Below are 18,929 nucleotides of genomic sequence, written 5' to 3' on the forward strand. Positions count from 1 at the left end.
TTAACATATCAAATCAACAAAAAATATTTACTTTTGACAAATGTTACTGTCTTGCATGTTGTATGAGCCTGAATTCTCTATGTGTTGTTTTGATGCCTATTTTTCAATTGTCTGTTGCTGCATTTTCTAACGTATATTGTTAGTGTGTACTGTAGAGAGACAAGTCACCCATTTGCCATCGTGCCATGCCACTGCCACCAAGTTTTCTGCCTGCATGAAAACCGTATTGTCACCTCTTTTCATCTTCTGAAACTTTATGAACTTTATGTATGGCATTATAGCCTGGCTCACCCCATGGGATTTGCTTCTGTTTATTACAAAAGTGAATAAAACTTTGCAGCAGCACGTACCTAAGCCACCAGGGGACAAAACACGTTTGGACCAATGCTCCCTGAAGTTATATCACCAGTTCTGTCCCATCTCTATTTGTAATGCCACAGCGCGCTTCATCTCGTCTTTCGTTGTGGGTTTCCACTTTGAATAACGAGAATGCGATGCAAACGCAGCCCGCGATTCAAAAAAAATCTCTGCCTACATGTTTGTCTCGTCTGACAGTAGCTGAAAAGCAGCATCAGGAGAGAGCAGCCTGAAGTACAGCAGCTGGTGATCTGTCGTGTCCAAAAGCAAGCCATGCCGTCTTGTAAACTCCGGTAGCCATATCGGCTCTCAACGGATCAATGTATGTGTATTTATCCCATGCGAACCTTGCCGTAGATGCATCGGCTGCGCGAAGGCACTCAACTGGCAGCAGATCCGCTCGCGCGGCATCGGCTGGTGTCTGATCAGCTGATGCCTGCTTCTAACTCTCTTGCTCGATCTCCTGATCACTGCCAATAAAGTCCGATTCTGAAAAATCAAGAGTCCAACTCCGCGGTAATGCGCAAAACAATGTCTGCCAAGTGTTTTCTTTTCTGCACTTCCTTCGCTGCCTTTTCACATGTCGGTGCCATCTTGCCTTTGTTTACATTTCGCAACTCACGCACACGCAATGTTTATTTGCCGAGTCAACGAGTCTAGCATTCCTCCAAGCACAGAGGGAATGGCTGTGACGTGACAGTGAGATTTGTTGCCATTAACAGCTGATTGTCGCCCTTTATCCCTGGATGTCGACTTTTGTCGACATTCGCCTTCAACCCCTCCTGTCGACAAAAGTCGACATCCGCCCTAAAAGAGTTAATCCAAAAATAGAGAAAGATTTATCCATAATCGCCATTAGATTTCCTTCAGAATTTGAAAAGCATATGGATGGCCTGGCTCAGAATGGGCAGGAATGCTACTTTTCTTACTAATGTGTTGGTTGCAGTGGGTAGCATTGCTGCCTTAGAGCTCTACAGACATTAGTTGGAATCCCAGCCTAGTCAATTTCTGTTTGAATAGCTTTTCATTAGGTACTGCACTTTACTGATACATCCAAAAATGTTCACATAGATCAACAGAACTTTTATTTGTTCCCAGAGAAAAGTTTGGCTTTTTACAGAAGCTCAATAAGTAAACATGCACACAGAGGCAATATGGTATGAATACACACCAGAATGACTAAAAACAAAGAAAATGTCACAGTAAAGCATTATGCAGACGTATTGCTGTTAATATAAAGGAGGCCCAGTAGTATTTCTTGACACACTTCTGCTGAATAATTTGTTGGCTGAAAGTCCCCATTGTTAGTGTGTCAAAAAGAGGATGTGCACCATTGTTCATAATGGGATTCGGTTTTGTTTTAATTCTCTCCTCCACTACTACCTCCACGTGGCTGACAGTGTGTTCCACAACTGAACCTGCCCTTTTATTCAGGTTGTTGATTCAGTGGGACTCCTTTGAAATGATGTTACTGGCCCAGCACACCACAGCGCAAAACATCACATTGGCTATCGCGGAGTTATAAAATATATGAAGAATATGCAAAGGTTCTTTGTAAACTCTGAATTCATCTGGTATGAATGCAAGTGTGTCCTGTGATAGACTGCCATCCAATCTGACGTTTATATATATACTTTGTGCCCAGAGTGACTTGGTCTACCTCAAGAAGCCAGTGATATTATAAAGTTACAAGCTTATCTGGAAAATGGAAGGATAGAAATCTAGTATTTCACTTTGTGAATACTAAATAATTGCTTCTGGGAGCATTGCCTTCAGTTCTGCTTCACACTTGTGATTGTCCTTTACATCTTGGAGATGTATTCTAAATAGTTGGTTTCTATGTTGTTTTTTTTTTCTGTCTCTAGGGGCCACTTTGGTACTGTGCGCCAGGTGAGGGAGAAAGCAACTGATAGCTTGTATGCTGGGAAATTTGTAAAGATCCGGAAGAGCCGAAGTAGCCGTCTTGGCCAGGAACGTGAGTCTGTGGAGAGGGAGGTGGAGATCCTGCAGCTGCTACAGCACCCCAACATTATGTCTCTGAAGGAGGTGTTTGAGTGCAAAGCTGAAGTGGTCCTTATATTGGAACTGTAAGTAAGATGTCTGAGGATAAACTTTGGGTTGGTTTACAGATGAGACAGAGGATATAAAATGAAGGATTGAGAGTGATTAGGGTGTAATGAGATAAGCAACTGAGGAGATAAGGAGAGAATAGGGAAGAAATGATGATAAAATAGTAATATGATGGCTAGAAGAAATAAAAAAGCAGAGGGAAAGTGGAGAAAGAAAAAAATGATAAAATACAAGACTATGTGAAGTAAGAAATTTAGGGGATGCACTATTATTCATGGATTTAGTCTTTGCCCAAGACTGATAAGTCTTCAACTCCCTGCATTATAAAGAGTATAACATGAAAAGATTTTGCCTGCCACAGAAGAAAATGTAACATGACTCAATGTTAATGTTTCACAATAGAAGAAAGAAGTCAAAAGGCCATGAGAGGTATTGTACCAGAAGGCTCATGACTGCATTCTATTGTCTATATATAGCATACAAGTCTTTTGTTATTTTAATCTATGGAGCCATTATATCAGATTAGAGACAAAGTTTCAGGTAATTTCACTGTCTTGTGATATGATCAATGATTGAATAGGCACAAAAATCATAAAACTCTCAAACCAATTTAATGAAATTCAAACTGAGATTCAAAAGAGATCAAACCTAACAAAGCAGCACTTGGCACAAGGCATGAAACAGTCCTGGAAGGGTGTAATGCCATCTGTGGGCATACACAAGCACACCTGATACTTGACCAATTTGAAATCACCATTTCAACTAAGCAGAAGCCTTTGGGGATGTGGAAGGAAAACCCCACACAGACACGGGGAAACATTCAATCTTCGATTAGACATGGAATGAGCTAGGAGTTGAACCTAGCTTCCTCGACATGTAAGGTAGCAATCCAATCCACATTTCAACACCATAACTATAGCTTTGACTGATTGGGGAACGGTAGGCAATTGGTAAGTATGTAGGTGTTCCAAATGAAGAGCTTCGTATTGGAACTTCATGGCTGAGGAATTTCAAAATCCATCTATAAGTATGTCCATCAAGGATCATTAGATTCATAAATGGACGAAATTCAGTTTTCAAAACTGCACTGTGGTAAGACTGTTCTGCTTACAGTATAACCAAAAAGTCACAATAGTAGCAAAAAACACCAATAGCAATGTAACAACCACACTCAAAAAATAAAAGGGTTGGTTATTCACCTAAGGAGAAGCTTGGGCACAGTTCAGACTTGGTCAAGTCAAACCATACTTGCCTTTCAGGTGTTGACCTCCCCATAATCAAAAACTCAGTCCATAATAAAGAAAACAAATGCAGTACATAATGAACATGATCGATAAGTAGAATAAATTGAAAAATAAGTGAAATTAATAGTCGAACAGCACCTTTTCCCATTTCCTCCAATGCTACATATAAAGGTTGTCACACACGTATGCATGGGAGGCAAGTGAAGGGCTCAAAAAGAGATAATTCCATGCCAGACCAGGGGGTGGCAGAGTGCACTGATCCTTCCTCTTTTTCACTGGCAGAACAACTATGGCATTTTCGCCTGGACTTGATGACGCCACGTTACTTCCCACTATCTGACATGCGCCCCCCCACCCCCGTGTACCCTGGGGAGAGGGTGCTGGGGCACAATGACATCACTTTTGGTTCTGGGACACAATGACATCACTTCCTCTGGCCTATTCTAAAACTGCCATGTTGGCCTGTCTGTTTGTTCTTTTGTTGGACTGAAGTCTGTTGAGACCTGTTTCATTGAGCCAAACTTTCAATCATTGGTAGCCTTGATTTCAAGTATATGGGTGGCTGCCCCCAAACCTTTCCTGTGTTTGTTGAATCCTTTCACAGTGGCGTAGTTGGCAGGATGGTTGTCTCCAGGAAGAACCAGGAGCAGGACCTAAAAACTGAACTCCAGCCCTTCCGGTTCCAGGTGGGAGAGTACCGTACCTGAATGGCTGAGTATGGGGTGTGGGTTGCGGGTCGGGAGGACCAGACACAAGCTCCATCCCAGGGGTCAGTATTTAATACAGTCCACAGGGATTGTGTGAAAGGGGCTAACTGAAACGAGCCATGCTGGAAGGGGGGAGTACATGAGGCTTGTTATGGTCTCTGGGAGGAAGAGACTGCCCATTCAAACCCCACAAAGACAAAGACATTTACAAAAGGTGGGGGAGCCCCAGGCCAGCAGGCGGGGAAACTATTGAGGTTGGAGTTTGACCCAGAGCGCCCAACCCACCCTCAGCTTATGGAGAAAATTCTGATGCTGGCTATGGCCAGATAGAAACAACGCTTGACAGGTGATGGATCAACTTGCCTGTTTCTTTTTGCTTAATGCCCTACCCGAATATCTTGCTCAGCTGGCCTGGGGACGATCATGTAAAAACATGATGGACTTCATAGAGGTCATTGAGAAACATTGGGTGGCTTCACACTCTGGGAGAACCGAGCAGTCTTGGTATTAAACCTAACCAGTGTGTTCCTAACCCTGAGCCCTGTCATCACCAGTGGGAGCGAGCACTGAAGCCACCGCATCTTTTCGACGACGAAGGGGTCTGTTTAGGTGGAGAGAGAGAGGGGTGGTGTGCTCTTGCTAATCCCTTATCAACCCTTTATACGGGAGTGGTAATAGTTAATGAGTATAAGGTACTAACCCTGATGAATTCCGGCAGTAACATATCCATTGTTGCTCTCCGTTTTGTGTTGCCGCAACAATGGCTAAAAGTTAAGACCAATCTGTATCTGTATTCATGGAGATACCCGTCCGTACAGGTCCGCCTCCTGTTTCATTGTCTATGAAGGATTGTTAAAAAAAATCAACAGTAGCGGTCCTTCAGAATCCACCCGTTCTGGTGATACTTTGGCAAGCTTGGTCTGATAATAAAAGCGGTTTAACATAAACCACTCCTAAACAAAGACTGGGCCTAGTAATGAAAGGAAAAAATATGTTCCAAGCTGCCCCTACGCCGTGTATAGGGCAGCTGAGAGTGGAGATGCAGCTTCTCGGAGTGACATGACGTCACTTTCACTTCCGGGCCTAATGACATCACTTCCGGTTCAGGGGCCTGATGACATTACTTCCAGTTCAGGCCCCGATGACATCAATTCCCCTGGCCGACTTTAAAACCTCCATCTTTGCCTGTCTGTTTGTTCTATTGTTGGACTGCAGTCTGTTGAGACCTGTTTCATTGAACCAACCTGTCAATCGTTGGCAGCCTATTATACGGGTGGTTGCCCCCAAACTTTTTCCTGTGTTTGTCGAATCCTTTCGCAAAATATAAAGTTCTAATAATAATTATAATAAAGAATTGGTTATAAAGAAATATCACGCACCGCGGTGGGTTGGCACCCTGCCCGGGATTGGTTCCTGCCTTGTGCCCTGTGTTGGCTGGGATTGGCTCCAGCAGACCCCCGTGACCCTGTGTTCGGATTCAGCGGGTTGGACAATGGATGGATGGATGGAATATCAAGCAACAAGACACACAAAAAGTGAATACAAAGCAAAGTCACTGTGGAAGCCAGCAAGTCCATCCATCCATCCATTTTCCAACCCGCTGAATCCGAACACAGGGTCATGGGGTCTGCTGGAGCCAATCCCAGCCAACACAGGGCACAAGGCAGGGAACCAATCCTGGGCAGGGTGCCAACCCACCGCAGAGCCAGCAAGTCATTGAAATGTAAATGAACATGAATGAAATAGTTCAAATGGTGGTATCTGGAAAATTAAACTCAAACAACATCAATGGTTAGTCCTAAAGGCAAAGTGATTTAGTGGTAGGGAGTGGATCAAAAAATATCCAAAATGGCTTACTGCTGTAGGCAAATCAGATGAGGAGTGTTAAATCTTTTTTTTTCTTTTTTTGCTGAACATAACAGCATTTCAGTTGTAGAGATGAGCGATGCAGTTGAGTCATTGTTACCATTATCCTCCTTTGAATGAGTGTGTGGTCCTTTTTAAATTATGTAACTTGAAACTGGATGGTATAATGGGAAATTACATATCCAAGAAGTGCTAAATGCTGCAGTTTTTGATGTCCTGGTGAACACTGAATGTACAACTTGTTGAGTTATCTGATTCTTTTATACAGAAAAATATTGGTAAATACAACACTTAAATAATGGAACAAACACATTTAAAATTTCACATAGCCCAGTTACAGTGACAGAGGTAGTAATTTTGTACAATAATAATAATCATTTAACAGATGGATGAATTTGGCAGAGTTAATGCAGCTGCAGTGGCTGGAACATGCACTCTCTCTATCTCTGTGCTGTCAGTGCTCGAGATGTTATCTTCTCAAGGTGCAGTCAGAGAGTGTTGAAGTTTGAAGGGTGGTAGATTACAGAAGGCTGCAATTCAAAAGTTCCAAGGTTGAGCAGGTCAGAACCTGTGCTGCCCTAGCAGTTGGGGTTAGTGGTTTTCAACTGCTAAGGTGTGGTAACTCTTTTTATAACTTTAAGATAATATTGTTTTGGTACAATAAACCAATCAGTGTCTGCCTCCAGGTGCTAGAAAGCACTGGAAACAAAAGAACCTTCTTGACATTTCATTTCTCCTCACAGGGCCCAAGAAACACTTTTCTTACGGACTGATGAAGCATAATATTCAAAGCTAAAATAAAAAATGTACAATAAAAAAGAATGGAATGTACCTCAATAAGTGGAAATAAAATATATTATTTAAATGAAAGACAGTAATGTATTGAACATTGAATACTGCTGTTTACAGTAAAACTGAAAACTGGAGTTGGATGCTGACTTACTGTATGATTCTAAGCATACATTTTACAGTTCATTTAAGGTGCTTGGGACCGCCTTCATCATGGATTTCATTATGTATTAGAAAAGAGACATTTTGTTAATGCCAGAGCACTTCTTGTCTCACTTCACTTGTATAAGAGAACGCAGCTACAAAGTTGCCCTATAAATATATGTAGGTATATTGCTGCAGTGTGCCGAGTATAACATTTTTTAGTCCCTGAAGTACTATCTAATTGCAGTTATGCCTTTGTGTTCTTAACAAATAAAAAAGAAGATGATGGCTACTTAATCTTTCTGCTTGGACACTTCACAAACATAGATGTGATGATGGAGGGGGAATACATTAGGTTAGCAGTGTCAGTGACAGTAAACAGGTGGGATGATGTGGTAGGCAATTGTGCTACAATAAGTGAAGCTCCACTGATTTCCAGGGAAACAAAATAAGGCTGGCGTGCAGTTGAGCAGGTTGCTGAAGGGCTAGCCAACTCTTTGAAGTCCATCTCTTGATGCAGTGGATACTTGAACCTATTCTGAGCTACATGTCCTCCTGCTGAAAGGGTCTGTGGAGCAGAGTGGTACTGGGGAGAGTGTTTGTGACTAAAAGTCAGATGAAGTCTTTGGCAGAATACATGCACATTATACATACATGCCCAAAGGGCACATGCCAGTCAGATGAGAAACACTTTCACACTGACAGACCTACTGACTTTTTGTTTTACCAGTGATAATTGTAAGGTAGGGCGGCACGGTGGCGCAGTGGGTAGCGCTGCTGCCTCGCAGTTGGGAGACCTGGGGACCCGGGTTTGCTTCCCGGGCCCTCCCTGCGTGGAGTTTGCATGTTCTTCCCGTGTCTGCGTGGGTTTCCTCCGGGCGCTCCGGTTTCCTCCCACAGTCCAAAGACATGCAGGTTAGGTGGATTGGCGATTCTAAATTGGCCCTAGTGTGTGTTTGTGTGTGTCCTGCGGTGGGTTGGCACCCTGCCCGGGATTGGTTCCTGCCTTGTGCCCTGTGTTGGCTGGGATTGGCTCCAGCAGACCCCCGTGACCCTGTGTTCAGATTCAGCGGGTTGGACAATGGATGGATGGATAATTGTAAGGTTCCTTTAATGTCTATATGCTCACCGATGCTGCTTTCACATGAACATTTAAAGGCAGGCTTAATAAAGATTACCAAAGAGACATATAGTCATTTTCTTTGTGTAGGTACATTGTGTTTTTTGCTTAGTAGACACAAATACTGCAGCAGGTGATAATATCTAAGAATGTAACAGTCTGTGTGCACTGACAGCTGCTGTGTTCTGTTGACCTCAGGATCAGTGGCGGAGAGCTCTTTGATTTTGTGGCTGAGAAAGACATACTGACAGAGGCTGAAGCCATCGAGTTCATGAAGCAGATTCTGCTGGGTCTTAGCTACATGCACTCCAAGAACATCGCTCATTTTGATCTCAAGGTATGGCTGCTGTATTAACTTTACAAGGGAGCAGGTGCAATTTTAAAAATAAAGGTGCCAATGTGGTTCTTCAGAGCAGTGCTATAGGACAACCAAATTTAGTTCCCAATAGAACCGTCAACATGAAAGGTCCAGAAATAATCTTTATTTATTTATCTCTAACAGTTCCAAAAAAACTCATGAACTCATGGGTTGCATTGCTGTATTAGATATGAGTCATATTATTTTATTTGACCAGGATTTTTGTTTTTTAGTTTACTGTATATATGTATACATTTATATAAACTATATACGAACATGGTATTTTCTATTTTAGCAACAAAGGGGACATGGCATGAAATACCCCTACAACAGATGGACTCCATTTCAATGCATTTCTTAAATCAGAACAGCAGACTTAATTTTTAGTTGGGATTCCCCAGTCTCATGCTGGCTGAGCAATGCAGCTCAGATTACAGAGTTTTGGTGGGAATTCTCTGGTATATAATGTCTACACACAACATATCCTTAATGACTTTATTAGATGCAACTATTCTTCCCATGTGGTTGAGTGTTCAGTCAGTGACAGCATATGTGTAGACCAAACTGTTCAAACCCGTGTAGACAAATAGCAATTAGGTATGCATAAGCAATTCAAACGAAGAAAAGACAGGACTATAGATGTAAATGATTTTGAACATGGCAGGGTAGTGCATCTGATATGTCAGCATGACTTTGTTGGGAACAGCAACTTTTATGTTGTGATCACATGGAACGGTGTTGTGTATGTATTAAAAATAGCACTTCACAGTTCTTGTTACTGGTTTATGCTGATAGATTGACCAAAGAATGTCCAAAACACAACGTAAGTTTTAACAGTGCAGTGGAGGTGGTGTAATGGTTTTTATGGTGCACACTGGATTTATACTAAAAGTATGTCCTTGTCTTTGCCAATTAAATGGATTCTTTCGTTTTAGCAGTTTATAATGAAAATATTTACATACTTTCTCAAACCCACTTAATTCTATTCAGAATTAAGAAGATGAAGACTATCCTGCCACCACAGGGTGCAATGCAGGAAACAACCCTGCCAAAGGCACCAGTCCATCACAGGGCACACATACACACTCACACAGGGCCAATTTACCTATTCTGTAGTTTTCTGGGGACATGAGAGGGAAAACAGAGCAAATGCTGGAAATCCAACATAGAACCTGAAACACTGGATCAATGAGTGCAGCACTGCTAACCTCTGCACTGTCCCCATGCTATACAGCAGCATTGTACCTAATCTGCAAATGAACAAGATAATTCTCAGCTAAACAAGGCACTTACAAGAACTGAGCAATCATTGAACAGTATGAAAGTGAACTGTAATTAATAAATTAAGCTAGAGTTACTCAAGTGAACATTAGTCTTTTATCTCAGTCCTTCAGATTTTTTTTTTTATTTTAAATGCATTGCAAAAATCTTATACTATTGTTCCCAAGCACCTTAAAAGTGAACCCACATAGGGCTGAGTCTGCTGCAGCATTTGTTACTAAATAGCCACTGGTATTTATGTATCATTGCACTAGAAGACCAGGTTTCATGGTGGGCTGCATTCTACTCTGTGATTCTGAGACACTGTGTGCCATTTTAGCCAGAGAACATCATGCTGCAAGGTAAAGATGTCCCCCATCCGAACATAAAGCTGATTGACTTTGGACTGGCCCGTAGATTACAGGAGGGGGAAGAGTACAAGAGCCTATGTGGGACTCCACAGTATATAGGTGAGCAATATACCCACTGTATGATTTCTATTCTGTCTGATGTTATATGAATTGTGCACTTGCTGTCACACTTCTGTAGTTTTATGTTTTAAACAGAATATGTTGAACATATAAGTGACCTAAAGAATTAGGAAGCATCTCAACCCCTCGCTTACCACAGACTCTGCCTTATCTATAGCTCATGCTGCACACCCAGAGCTGCTAGTGCTTGTGTTAATACATGTTCACAATTTCCTCAATTGTTTCTGTTCTGCCACTAATTCAGTATTAAGGTTTTTAGGGTTATTATCACAAAAACCTCCAGAGACCATGACAACATGACAAGAGGTGCATTACTTAACCACAAAGGGGTGGATTAAAAACATTTTGCTTCGTTTATTTCCCCATTTTAACTTTTTTCATCGATCTTTCTAGTCATCTAAACACCCACAGTAAGAGTAATGAGTTCCTGAGGTAATCAAACCTGTTTGCTGCATTTCCTTTGTCATCACTCTTTGTGACTCATCATTTTGCTTTGTTACAAGTTAATGTGGCACATATACTGAGCCTAAGATGCAGCAATAGTACTCATGTCAGGCATTTTGCAACAGTTGTAACTGGTGTATAATTTCCTCTTCTGTTTTTCAACTTCTTTTGGTTCCATCTAATAGAGTTCTCTGGTCCTCATTCTTCCTGATCATTTGCTCCCATTTCCTAACTCTTGAGTGCCAACAAACTATTTCTCTTTCCACTTCAAACTAAGAAAACCTCCAAAGCAGATGAGACCTTAAATTATATAAGTAGCATACTGTCTTATAAGATATGGGTAAGGAATGGCCCTCTAAAATACTGAAGTCCTTATAGTTTTTGTATAATATTTCCTACCATAGTATCATCAGCTGCTTTCAGAACTCCTGAAAAATAAAGGTGCATTTTAACTTGTTTGACATCTGCAAATGGTACCAAGGTCCTTTATCTCTTATGTTGTTAGCTGTAACATTCAAGGCATTCAAAGCTCTTTCTCTAGAATATACAGCAAATGAGTCCTACAGACTTGGCACCCCACAAACTGTCAATTTTCTTTGGTTCCAGATATTTTTAATTTTTTTAATAAGGCATTTCATTTTAAATCCTGCAAATGCCAGGAGGTGTAACAGGAAGAAGGGTTATTTTGGGTGGGAAAAGAGTTGATTGGTCTCCAAAGTTTTCTAAATTCTGTTTGTACTGTATGTGGGCATTTTATTGACTGCAGATTTGTTCTCCCTTTCATGCTTGCTAAATTAGTGCCTGGCTTGCTTTCGTCATGCTTGGAAGAAGTACAGGATTAAACACTCTTGATAAGAACTTGATGGGCCTTGAAATTGAGAGGTGATCATTTATGCAGTCTAGCTTGTCCATTATATTATAAAGAAAGATGATGTGTGAATAGAATTTGGCTGGGTTATGGCTTAAATAATTAGGTCTTCAGTTACAAACTTGTTTCTAGGTTACTTTGGTAAGAGTCTTATAGAAAAAAATGTAACAATGTTTTTACTTTCTCTTTTCATTCTAGCTCCTGAAATAGTTAATTATGAGCCACTAACTGTAGCGGCTGATATGTGGTAAGTATTTATATTTTGGACAATGACAACAGTCTGTCCTTGCATCCTTATTAAGGTGTTCAACTTCCCATCAGTCCATCACAGTTGTGATTTTGTAATTTTAACTGTGGGCGGAGTTTCTTTTGAGGGTTTGCGGTGCACACACAGGAAGCTAAGAGGAGTGAGAGCTGCAGGTTCACTGTTTTTAGTCTTTTTCTTAACACATTGTAAAGACAAACTGTTAGATTATCTGACATCCATAACTGCCCAAATGATACTCAGTGGCTGTGTTTATGTACGCCATGCAATGGACTTGCATCTCATTCAGTGCTCTTTCCCACCTTACATTCATCAGCATGTTAGAACCCCAGAATGTAGTGAGAAAAGACTATACATAGCAACAACGATTTATTATTATTATTATTATTATTATTATTATTATTATTATTATTATTGTTATTAAGTTATTTAGTCTGCAACCAGCTTTAACCAAAAGTTTACTTGTATGTGGGTGGTGCTCAGACTTACTAAAGCATATCTTACACTTAATAGCTACATGTGACATGGACTGGCACTTGTGTTGTGTATGATTTCAGAACATTATTTACTCAATTTGCTGAAAAACAAATGAAGATGACCTGGAAATAGAGAGCCAATTCAGTCAGGTCTGTTTTTAATTTTGATACACAACCCTGACATGTTAAGGAGCACAGCAAGTATAATCAACACCTCCCTATAGGTCATTTCAAACTGTGGAAGGTAGTAGTTTGTACATTATTTTTTGTTTTATGTGTTATTATAGTATTGCATGATACACTGCCATCACAGAATACCATGTGTCCATTGTAGGAGCTTTCAGCAATGGAAATGGGCACTCTGACTGGTCTGCAGCAACAGAGCCCCAAACGCAGCAAGCTGCAGTGCACTATGCGTTCTGACACCTTTCTCTCATGGCCAGCATTATCTTTTTCAGCAATTTTTGCAACTGTAGCTCTTCTGTTGGATCGGGTCAGACAAGTTAATCTTTGCTCCCCCTTGCTGCCTAATATATTCCACCCCTTTATAGGTGCTATTGAAATGAGATAATCAATGTTATTTATCTCACCTCTCCTGAGAGTTGTACCTGAGAGTTGACAACCAATGAGCTCTCATCTGGAGTATAATGCATACAATGTAGGGGCAAAGCATACAAAATGTGGTGTGTTGGACCATGGAAACAGAGGTCAAGCTCATCAGTCTGATGGCTTTTGTTTGTCCTTCCACAATAGAATGGAAAAAGAAAAAAAGAGAGGAATTGCAGCTGATCTTGTCATAGCTGGAAATAATTCATATAGCACAGCTGTTGGTATTTTGGAAATTTGAAACTGTGGTGGAAACTTGTGGATTCATGCCATTTTTCATCCCAGTAATCACTAGTCGTGTAATCTGGCATCCTCAGGCAACAGGATCCAGCTGCTGCAGTTGTCAAGTTTGACATCCCCTCTGACTAAATATCATGTAATATGTTGTCAGCTTAACATGTCAGTAGCGTTCCTAGACAGCCTACCTAGAAGTTAGCCCAATGTTAATATTGAATGTAGTAATCAATAAAGCAACAAAAAAGAACATAAAGAAGAAAATCACATTTCAAAAGAACTTATAGTAGATAGCAAATATGATGAGTAGCATATAGCAGCCTAATTAAGTTAAGGACCTGTCACAAAAGAAGTGCTGGAAAGTTAGCATCCTTGCATCAAAGAAGAGCTACAGTTGCACACAAGGCTAAAGGATCTTTCCTGTAGCTTTATATTAGAGCTGGTAAGATCAGAGTGAGAGGTTGCTTAGGGGCATCCTTGTGTGACATAGTGCAAACCTATAACAATACTGTATAATCATATACATTATTTATGCCACTTGCCAAGCATTAAAAGTATTAATTCTTACAATTAAGTATAGTTTTAAAAGGTAGGCTTACAGGAATAAATACCAAGCCACCATCTAACATATGTCTCAGGTTAATCAATACCTGTATCTTAGAATTTCACTCCTTAGTTAAAAATGTATGCAATATTTCAGTTTCACATAATTGCTTCTGTTTTATTTTGTGTAGTATGGATTTCTCTTTAAACCATAAATTCTCTCATAAGTCAAGGGAAACCATGCAATCCATCTGACTCTTGTTAACACTCAGTTAATTGACTCAAGTGTCTCCTTCAGATAGCATGTTATCTGTTTGCAAAATGTACCTGGAAATATTATTCCAGAATCCCACTTGGTAAATGCAATAATATCATTAATTGGTTCAGTTTTAATTCTTTAAAGGTAAATGTTGTCTTTTAAAGTTAAGGTGTTTGATTTGAGGTTGGCTCTTCTTCAAGATTCAGTTTTTCGTAACATTTTCTTGGTAACCCTCTTGTGGTACTGATGGACTCACAACTCTTGAGGTTTTAGAATAGCTCTTTTGCACATTACAGATATAAAAAGGAGGTTATATTTTGCCTATGAAATAATAACAAGTGTGGGCACCCTTATAGCAGCCAGAATAATACCAAGAAGGCCAGTACTGTACTTAAAAAAATAGTATATTCATTAAATATAAAACAAGCACAAGTAGTCAGTCAAAACAAAGAGAACATAAAGTAAAAAGAAAACAGAGAGATAAACCAAATCTCATTGCCTTCTTATCCTTCCTGAACAAAATTATATATTTTTCTGCCAAGCAGGGTAGCTTGTCCTTTTGCCTACATTATAAAGTATTTTAAAGTACTCTCATTTCCACCTTTGGCCTCTCTCTCTCTCTCTCTCTCTCTCTCTCTCTCTCTCTCTCTCTCTCTCTCTCTCTCTCTCTCTCACTCACTCTCTCTCTCTCTCTCTCTCTCTCACTCACTCACTCACTCACTGTCTCTCTCTCTCTCTCTCCCTCTCTCCTATTGTCTACAGGGTATCTCTGTCTTTTTGTACTTCCATTCCTCTCACCAGTCAAGTCTTTCTTATCCGGTCTTATCTCCTGAACCAGTAGCACAGGGCTGTTGAAACTCACCCAGGGGTTATTTCTAAACATTCTGCTGCTTTCTTTCTAGAGCTCCCTAAGGCAGCAAGTAAAACTATTCTCTAAATCCCAGTAGAATAAGTACTAAGTTCCATAGCTGCATTATTGACAACAGGTCTTTCTATTTTCTCTCCAGGCACACTTTGCTTCCTCCTGGCAATGAAGGTGACCTCTACTATTCTTATACAGTTTCCCCCAACCATCCTTTAGTTTTTTTTCAACAGTGTAGTTCACTCCAGGACATTCATTCAAAAATTATTTTATCCCTCTTTTTTGGTGGTGCCTTTCCTTCTGCCCTGGTATGGCAATAGTCCTTTTCCTTTTTGTGACACTGGTGAACTCTCTCCCCATCATGAATCACCAGTAATTTCCCTTTTACAGATTTTCATCATTTAGCTTTTGTAGCTCTTTAAACCTTCTTAATTGTGAATATGATAAAACAGATATAACTTCACTACAAACACTGTGAGGTCTTCACTTTGAAAGTAATTTTTGAGAAATGCAGGTTTTCTTACCAATGCTTTTTTCTTTTTTCCAGGGGTATTGGTGTGATTACATATATTCTGTAAGTACCAATTATTAACATCTGAAAGTTAATTATGAATTATGTAACAAATTGGGCAGCATGTTGGTGCAGTGGTAGTGCTGCCACCATGCAACAAGAAGGCTGACGTTCAAGTCCTGGGTGCTCCTTGCGTGGAGTTTGCATGTTCTCCCCGTGTCTATGTGGGTCTTCTCTGGGTGCGCTGGTTTCCTCCCACAGTCCAAAAACATACACTTTAGGTGGTTTGGCAATGCAAAATTGGACCCTGTTATGTGTGTGTTCACCCTGCGATGGGCTAGTGCACTGTTCATGGATTTTTCCTGCCGTGCAACTGATCTTTGCTGTGATAAGTCCACTTTCCCACTACCATGCTCTGGATAAGCAGGTTTGGAAAATGGATAGATTGTGACAACGTCTCTGGTTTTCTCATATACTTAACTTTATTCTCTTTTAAATTCTTGTACTAATGTGAATTTCTTATTATTGTCACTTTTAATGTGATACATCTTCATTATTGCTCTGTTGCAGGCATTTTGGAGCCATTAAGCAAGCAAAGCCCTGGGTCCTGTAGTGCACAGTACCTTAACCTTAGTACTGTTTCTCACATACTGTGTGCAAAATATTACAATACTGATCCCTATATGCTTTAATTTCTTTCTACTTTTCTTCGTTTTCCTGTACATCTTTTATGTTCTATTCAGAGAAATTTCACAGGGAATTGGTTTTTCAGGTTGTTGCACTCTAGGGGCCTAGCAAGACATCTGTCTTTGATTTTCCCTTTGTGAAGAAGAGAGTTATTTTGAAGGCCTGCCCTGGAATAGATAACATGTAACTGATTTTTAACTGGTCCGAGTTTCAGAGTTTCATGACTTAATGTACCCCAGTATGACAAGATGTAAACTAGGCAGTGGGTCAGTGTACCTTTTTGTTATGAATGGTGTATTTCAGGTAACACCACAGATAGGTTCAGAAAACATGCCAGAAAACATTTGGTGACCAGGAGGGAAACTTGTAACATTTCCTCATGAAATGAGAGGGGTTGATAACATTTTATTGATAGATTGCAGGCACAGTAAACCTGTATATGTCAAAGCAGAACTCTCTGGCAAGAAATTCAGACAGAGAGCTGCACAGTGATTGCTTTTGAGCCAGTCCTCAGGGCATCAACAATGGAGAAGTTTATTTAGAAGCTCTAAGTTCAAGTAGCAGTATGACTGATATAAATAAATATATACATATTTACAAGGGAAAAATGTGTAATTGAGATAAACATCAGTTATATATCACAACTGTCAACTTGCAACCCCCATGACTCATGATTGTGGACCAAAACTTTTTACACCGCTTTACTGCACTGTAAAATCTTTCAGTTCGCCAAGTTGTATTTTTACTGTATATGTTACTGAACAGGTGATGCCACTGCTACTCCCTTTTTAATATAAATCAAGGCACTGTGAAACTTTATATGCTTAACAGATTCAATGTACTATAATTAGTATTCTAATGTAGAGTGTTTTCTTATTATTTAATGGGGTGCATTTACCCAAAATGACTTATAAAAATTAATTGATGTAAATAAAGGTGAGCGATTAGTAGGAAGGTAAAAGGTTACAAATGGCTGAGAGCAGAGTTCTAAAATAGAGAACAAGATGCATAGTGCTATAATTAGTCCAAAAGCTAGAAGAACACTAGTAGTCTAACAAGACTATAGCTACTTGACAGTTGATAAGATCACTACATCTGTCAGTCGAGGGGAATGGCAGAGAAGAAGAAAGCATAAGCTTATCAGCATGCTTTACAAAGAGATCCCTTTTAAAAAAAGTGCTTGTCACACTCATCCAAAAGCTACACATGTGTCTTTCAACTAAGAGCTCACCATCTATAAACAGGTCATATTCATTGGAAACTTTGTTCATTACTCTCCTGACGCGCCATACTTTGGCTGAATTGAAATAAAGTGTAAATCCTGCCTGAGCTACAACAAAATTCAATAGATAAAGGACAACAAATCAAAAGAGAGGCAGCGGAGCACAAAGAGACTTTTTTTCTCCAATTGCTAATAAGCAGGTACACTTTATGTTTAGTTAACATCAGTGTCACAACCAGAACAATATATTTGGCATTTGGTACAGTTTGGAGATCAGAGTGCAGGATCACTATGAAAGTTTAATAAGTAATTTGTTGAGAAAAATAACGTGATAGTATTCTCTTTGCTAGTTATTTGTACCTTATCCTGAACAAACTGTATAAATAGCCTTGAAAGTTTTAACCTACATTCAAATATGTTTGAAATAATATGTTATTATTCTGAAACATTCAAACCTTGACTACAGGGCATGGGTGACAGGCCTTATATAGAAAAGATTTTTAAATTTTTTACTGTTAAGATTTCTTGTGCAGCATAACAGGTTCATAAGTCCTTTGCTTTCAGAGGCTGACTGACACTAATGCTGCATGTACTGAACACAACTAATACATCAAATTTCTCTAAGACAACATCAGCTCAAGTTTTGAAGGTATCTAAAGTACTACATTACTGGGTAATTTATTCCATGCTTTGACTCTGTGTAAAAATAAATAAAACAACTTTCTAACATTTCTATGAAATTTATCCATAAAAAGTTTCCATCTGTGTCCCCAGGTTCTGGTTGTAGTTCTTTTACAGCCTCTGCCAGGCATTTGTGAAAGATCCTGACTGTTTAGTTTCTGCTCATCATATTTTTCCGGAAGCCAAGTATTAAAACAGGATTCCTCTTGCTGCTTATTCATGTGATCATACAACCAAAGTATGCTGTGCCCTTTTTGACATGTTGACTTTCCACTAATTGGCAGTAAGAGTTTTAAAATGTGCTACCTACTGTATATAATCACTACTGCAATGCCACATTATATTGTAAAATGTTTAATGGCAACACTGGGCCTGGTTTATCTGATCAAAGTCTGCTAGCATGTTGTTACCCTTGGTAACACTTTACACTTGCTAGGAATCCGTCACTGTCTTTTAAAAAATGCTGCCTATGAACTCACCATCTGCCTTGGCCATTTTGGCCACAACATGTTGAAGGAGACTTCCCCTACCAACTGTTCATGCATAAATTTTATTGAAAGTACCAGGCATTCAGGTTCCAGTTTTACTGCCTGTAATAACTTAACAGTTTCATTTTCTTAAGACTTGGATTGAATTAATTACAAATATGAATACAGATTTTCTTTATTTTCAATAGACGTCCTCTAGAAGTAGACATATGAAGCTGTACAGCAGTCCCCCACTTGTGCTCACAGAGTTCAACTGACATAAGTGCAACATGCAACTTCTAAAAACATTATCATCTGATTTGATTTCCCAATTTCTGATAGTTTTTATTCCATATAGGGACAGACTTTCAGTATTTTATTCACCTTGTACAGGCTCT

General features: G+C 39.8%; 1 protein-coding gene across 1 annotated transcript in view; it reads left to right on the top strand.

Annotated features, from left to right (window-relative positions):
• The window catches only part of si:dkey-240h12.4 (death-associated protein kinase 2), a 109,213-nt gene that overhangs the window by 64,736 nt on the left and 25,548 nt on the right, over nucleotides 1–18,929 (top strand). Inside the window, exons 3-7 of the mRNA XM_028795069.2 lie at nucleotides 2,223–2,444; nucleotides 8,496–8,634; nucleotides 10,256–10,385; nucleotides 11,917–11,965; nucleotides 15,511–15,537. Of these exons, the coding sequence (XP_028650902.1) occupies nucleotides 2,223–2,444; nucleotides 8,496–8,634; nucleotides 10,256–10,385; nucleotides 11,917–11,965; nucleotides 15,511–15,537 (567 nt within the window). The remainder of the gene's footprint in view (nucleotides 1–2,222; nucleotides 2,445–8,495; nucleotides 8,635–10,255; nucleotides 10,386–11,916; nucleotides 11,966–15,510; nucleotides 15,538–18,929) is intronic.

Source organism: Erpetoichthys calabaricus, chromosome 2, assembly GCF_900747795.2.
Source record: "Erpetoichthys calabaricus chromosome 2, fErpCal1.3, whole genome shotgun sequence".
Taxonomy (NCBI): domain Eukaryota; kingdom Metazoa; phylum Chordata; class Cladistia; order Polypteriformes; family Polypteridae; genus Erpetoichthys; species Erpetoichthys calabaricus.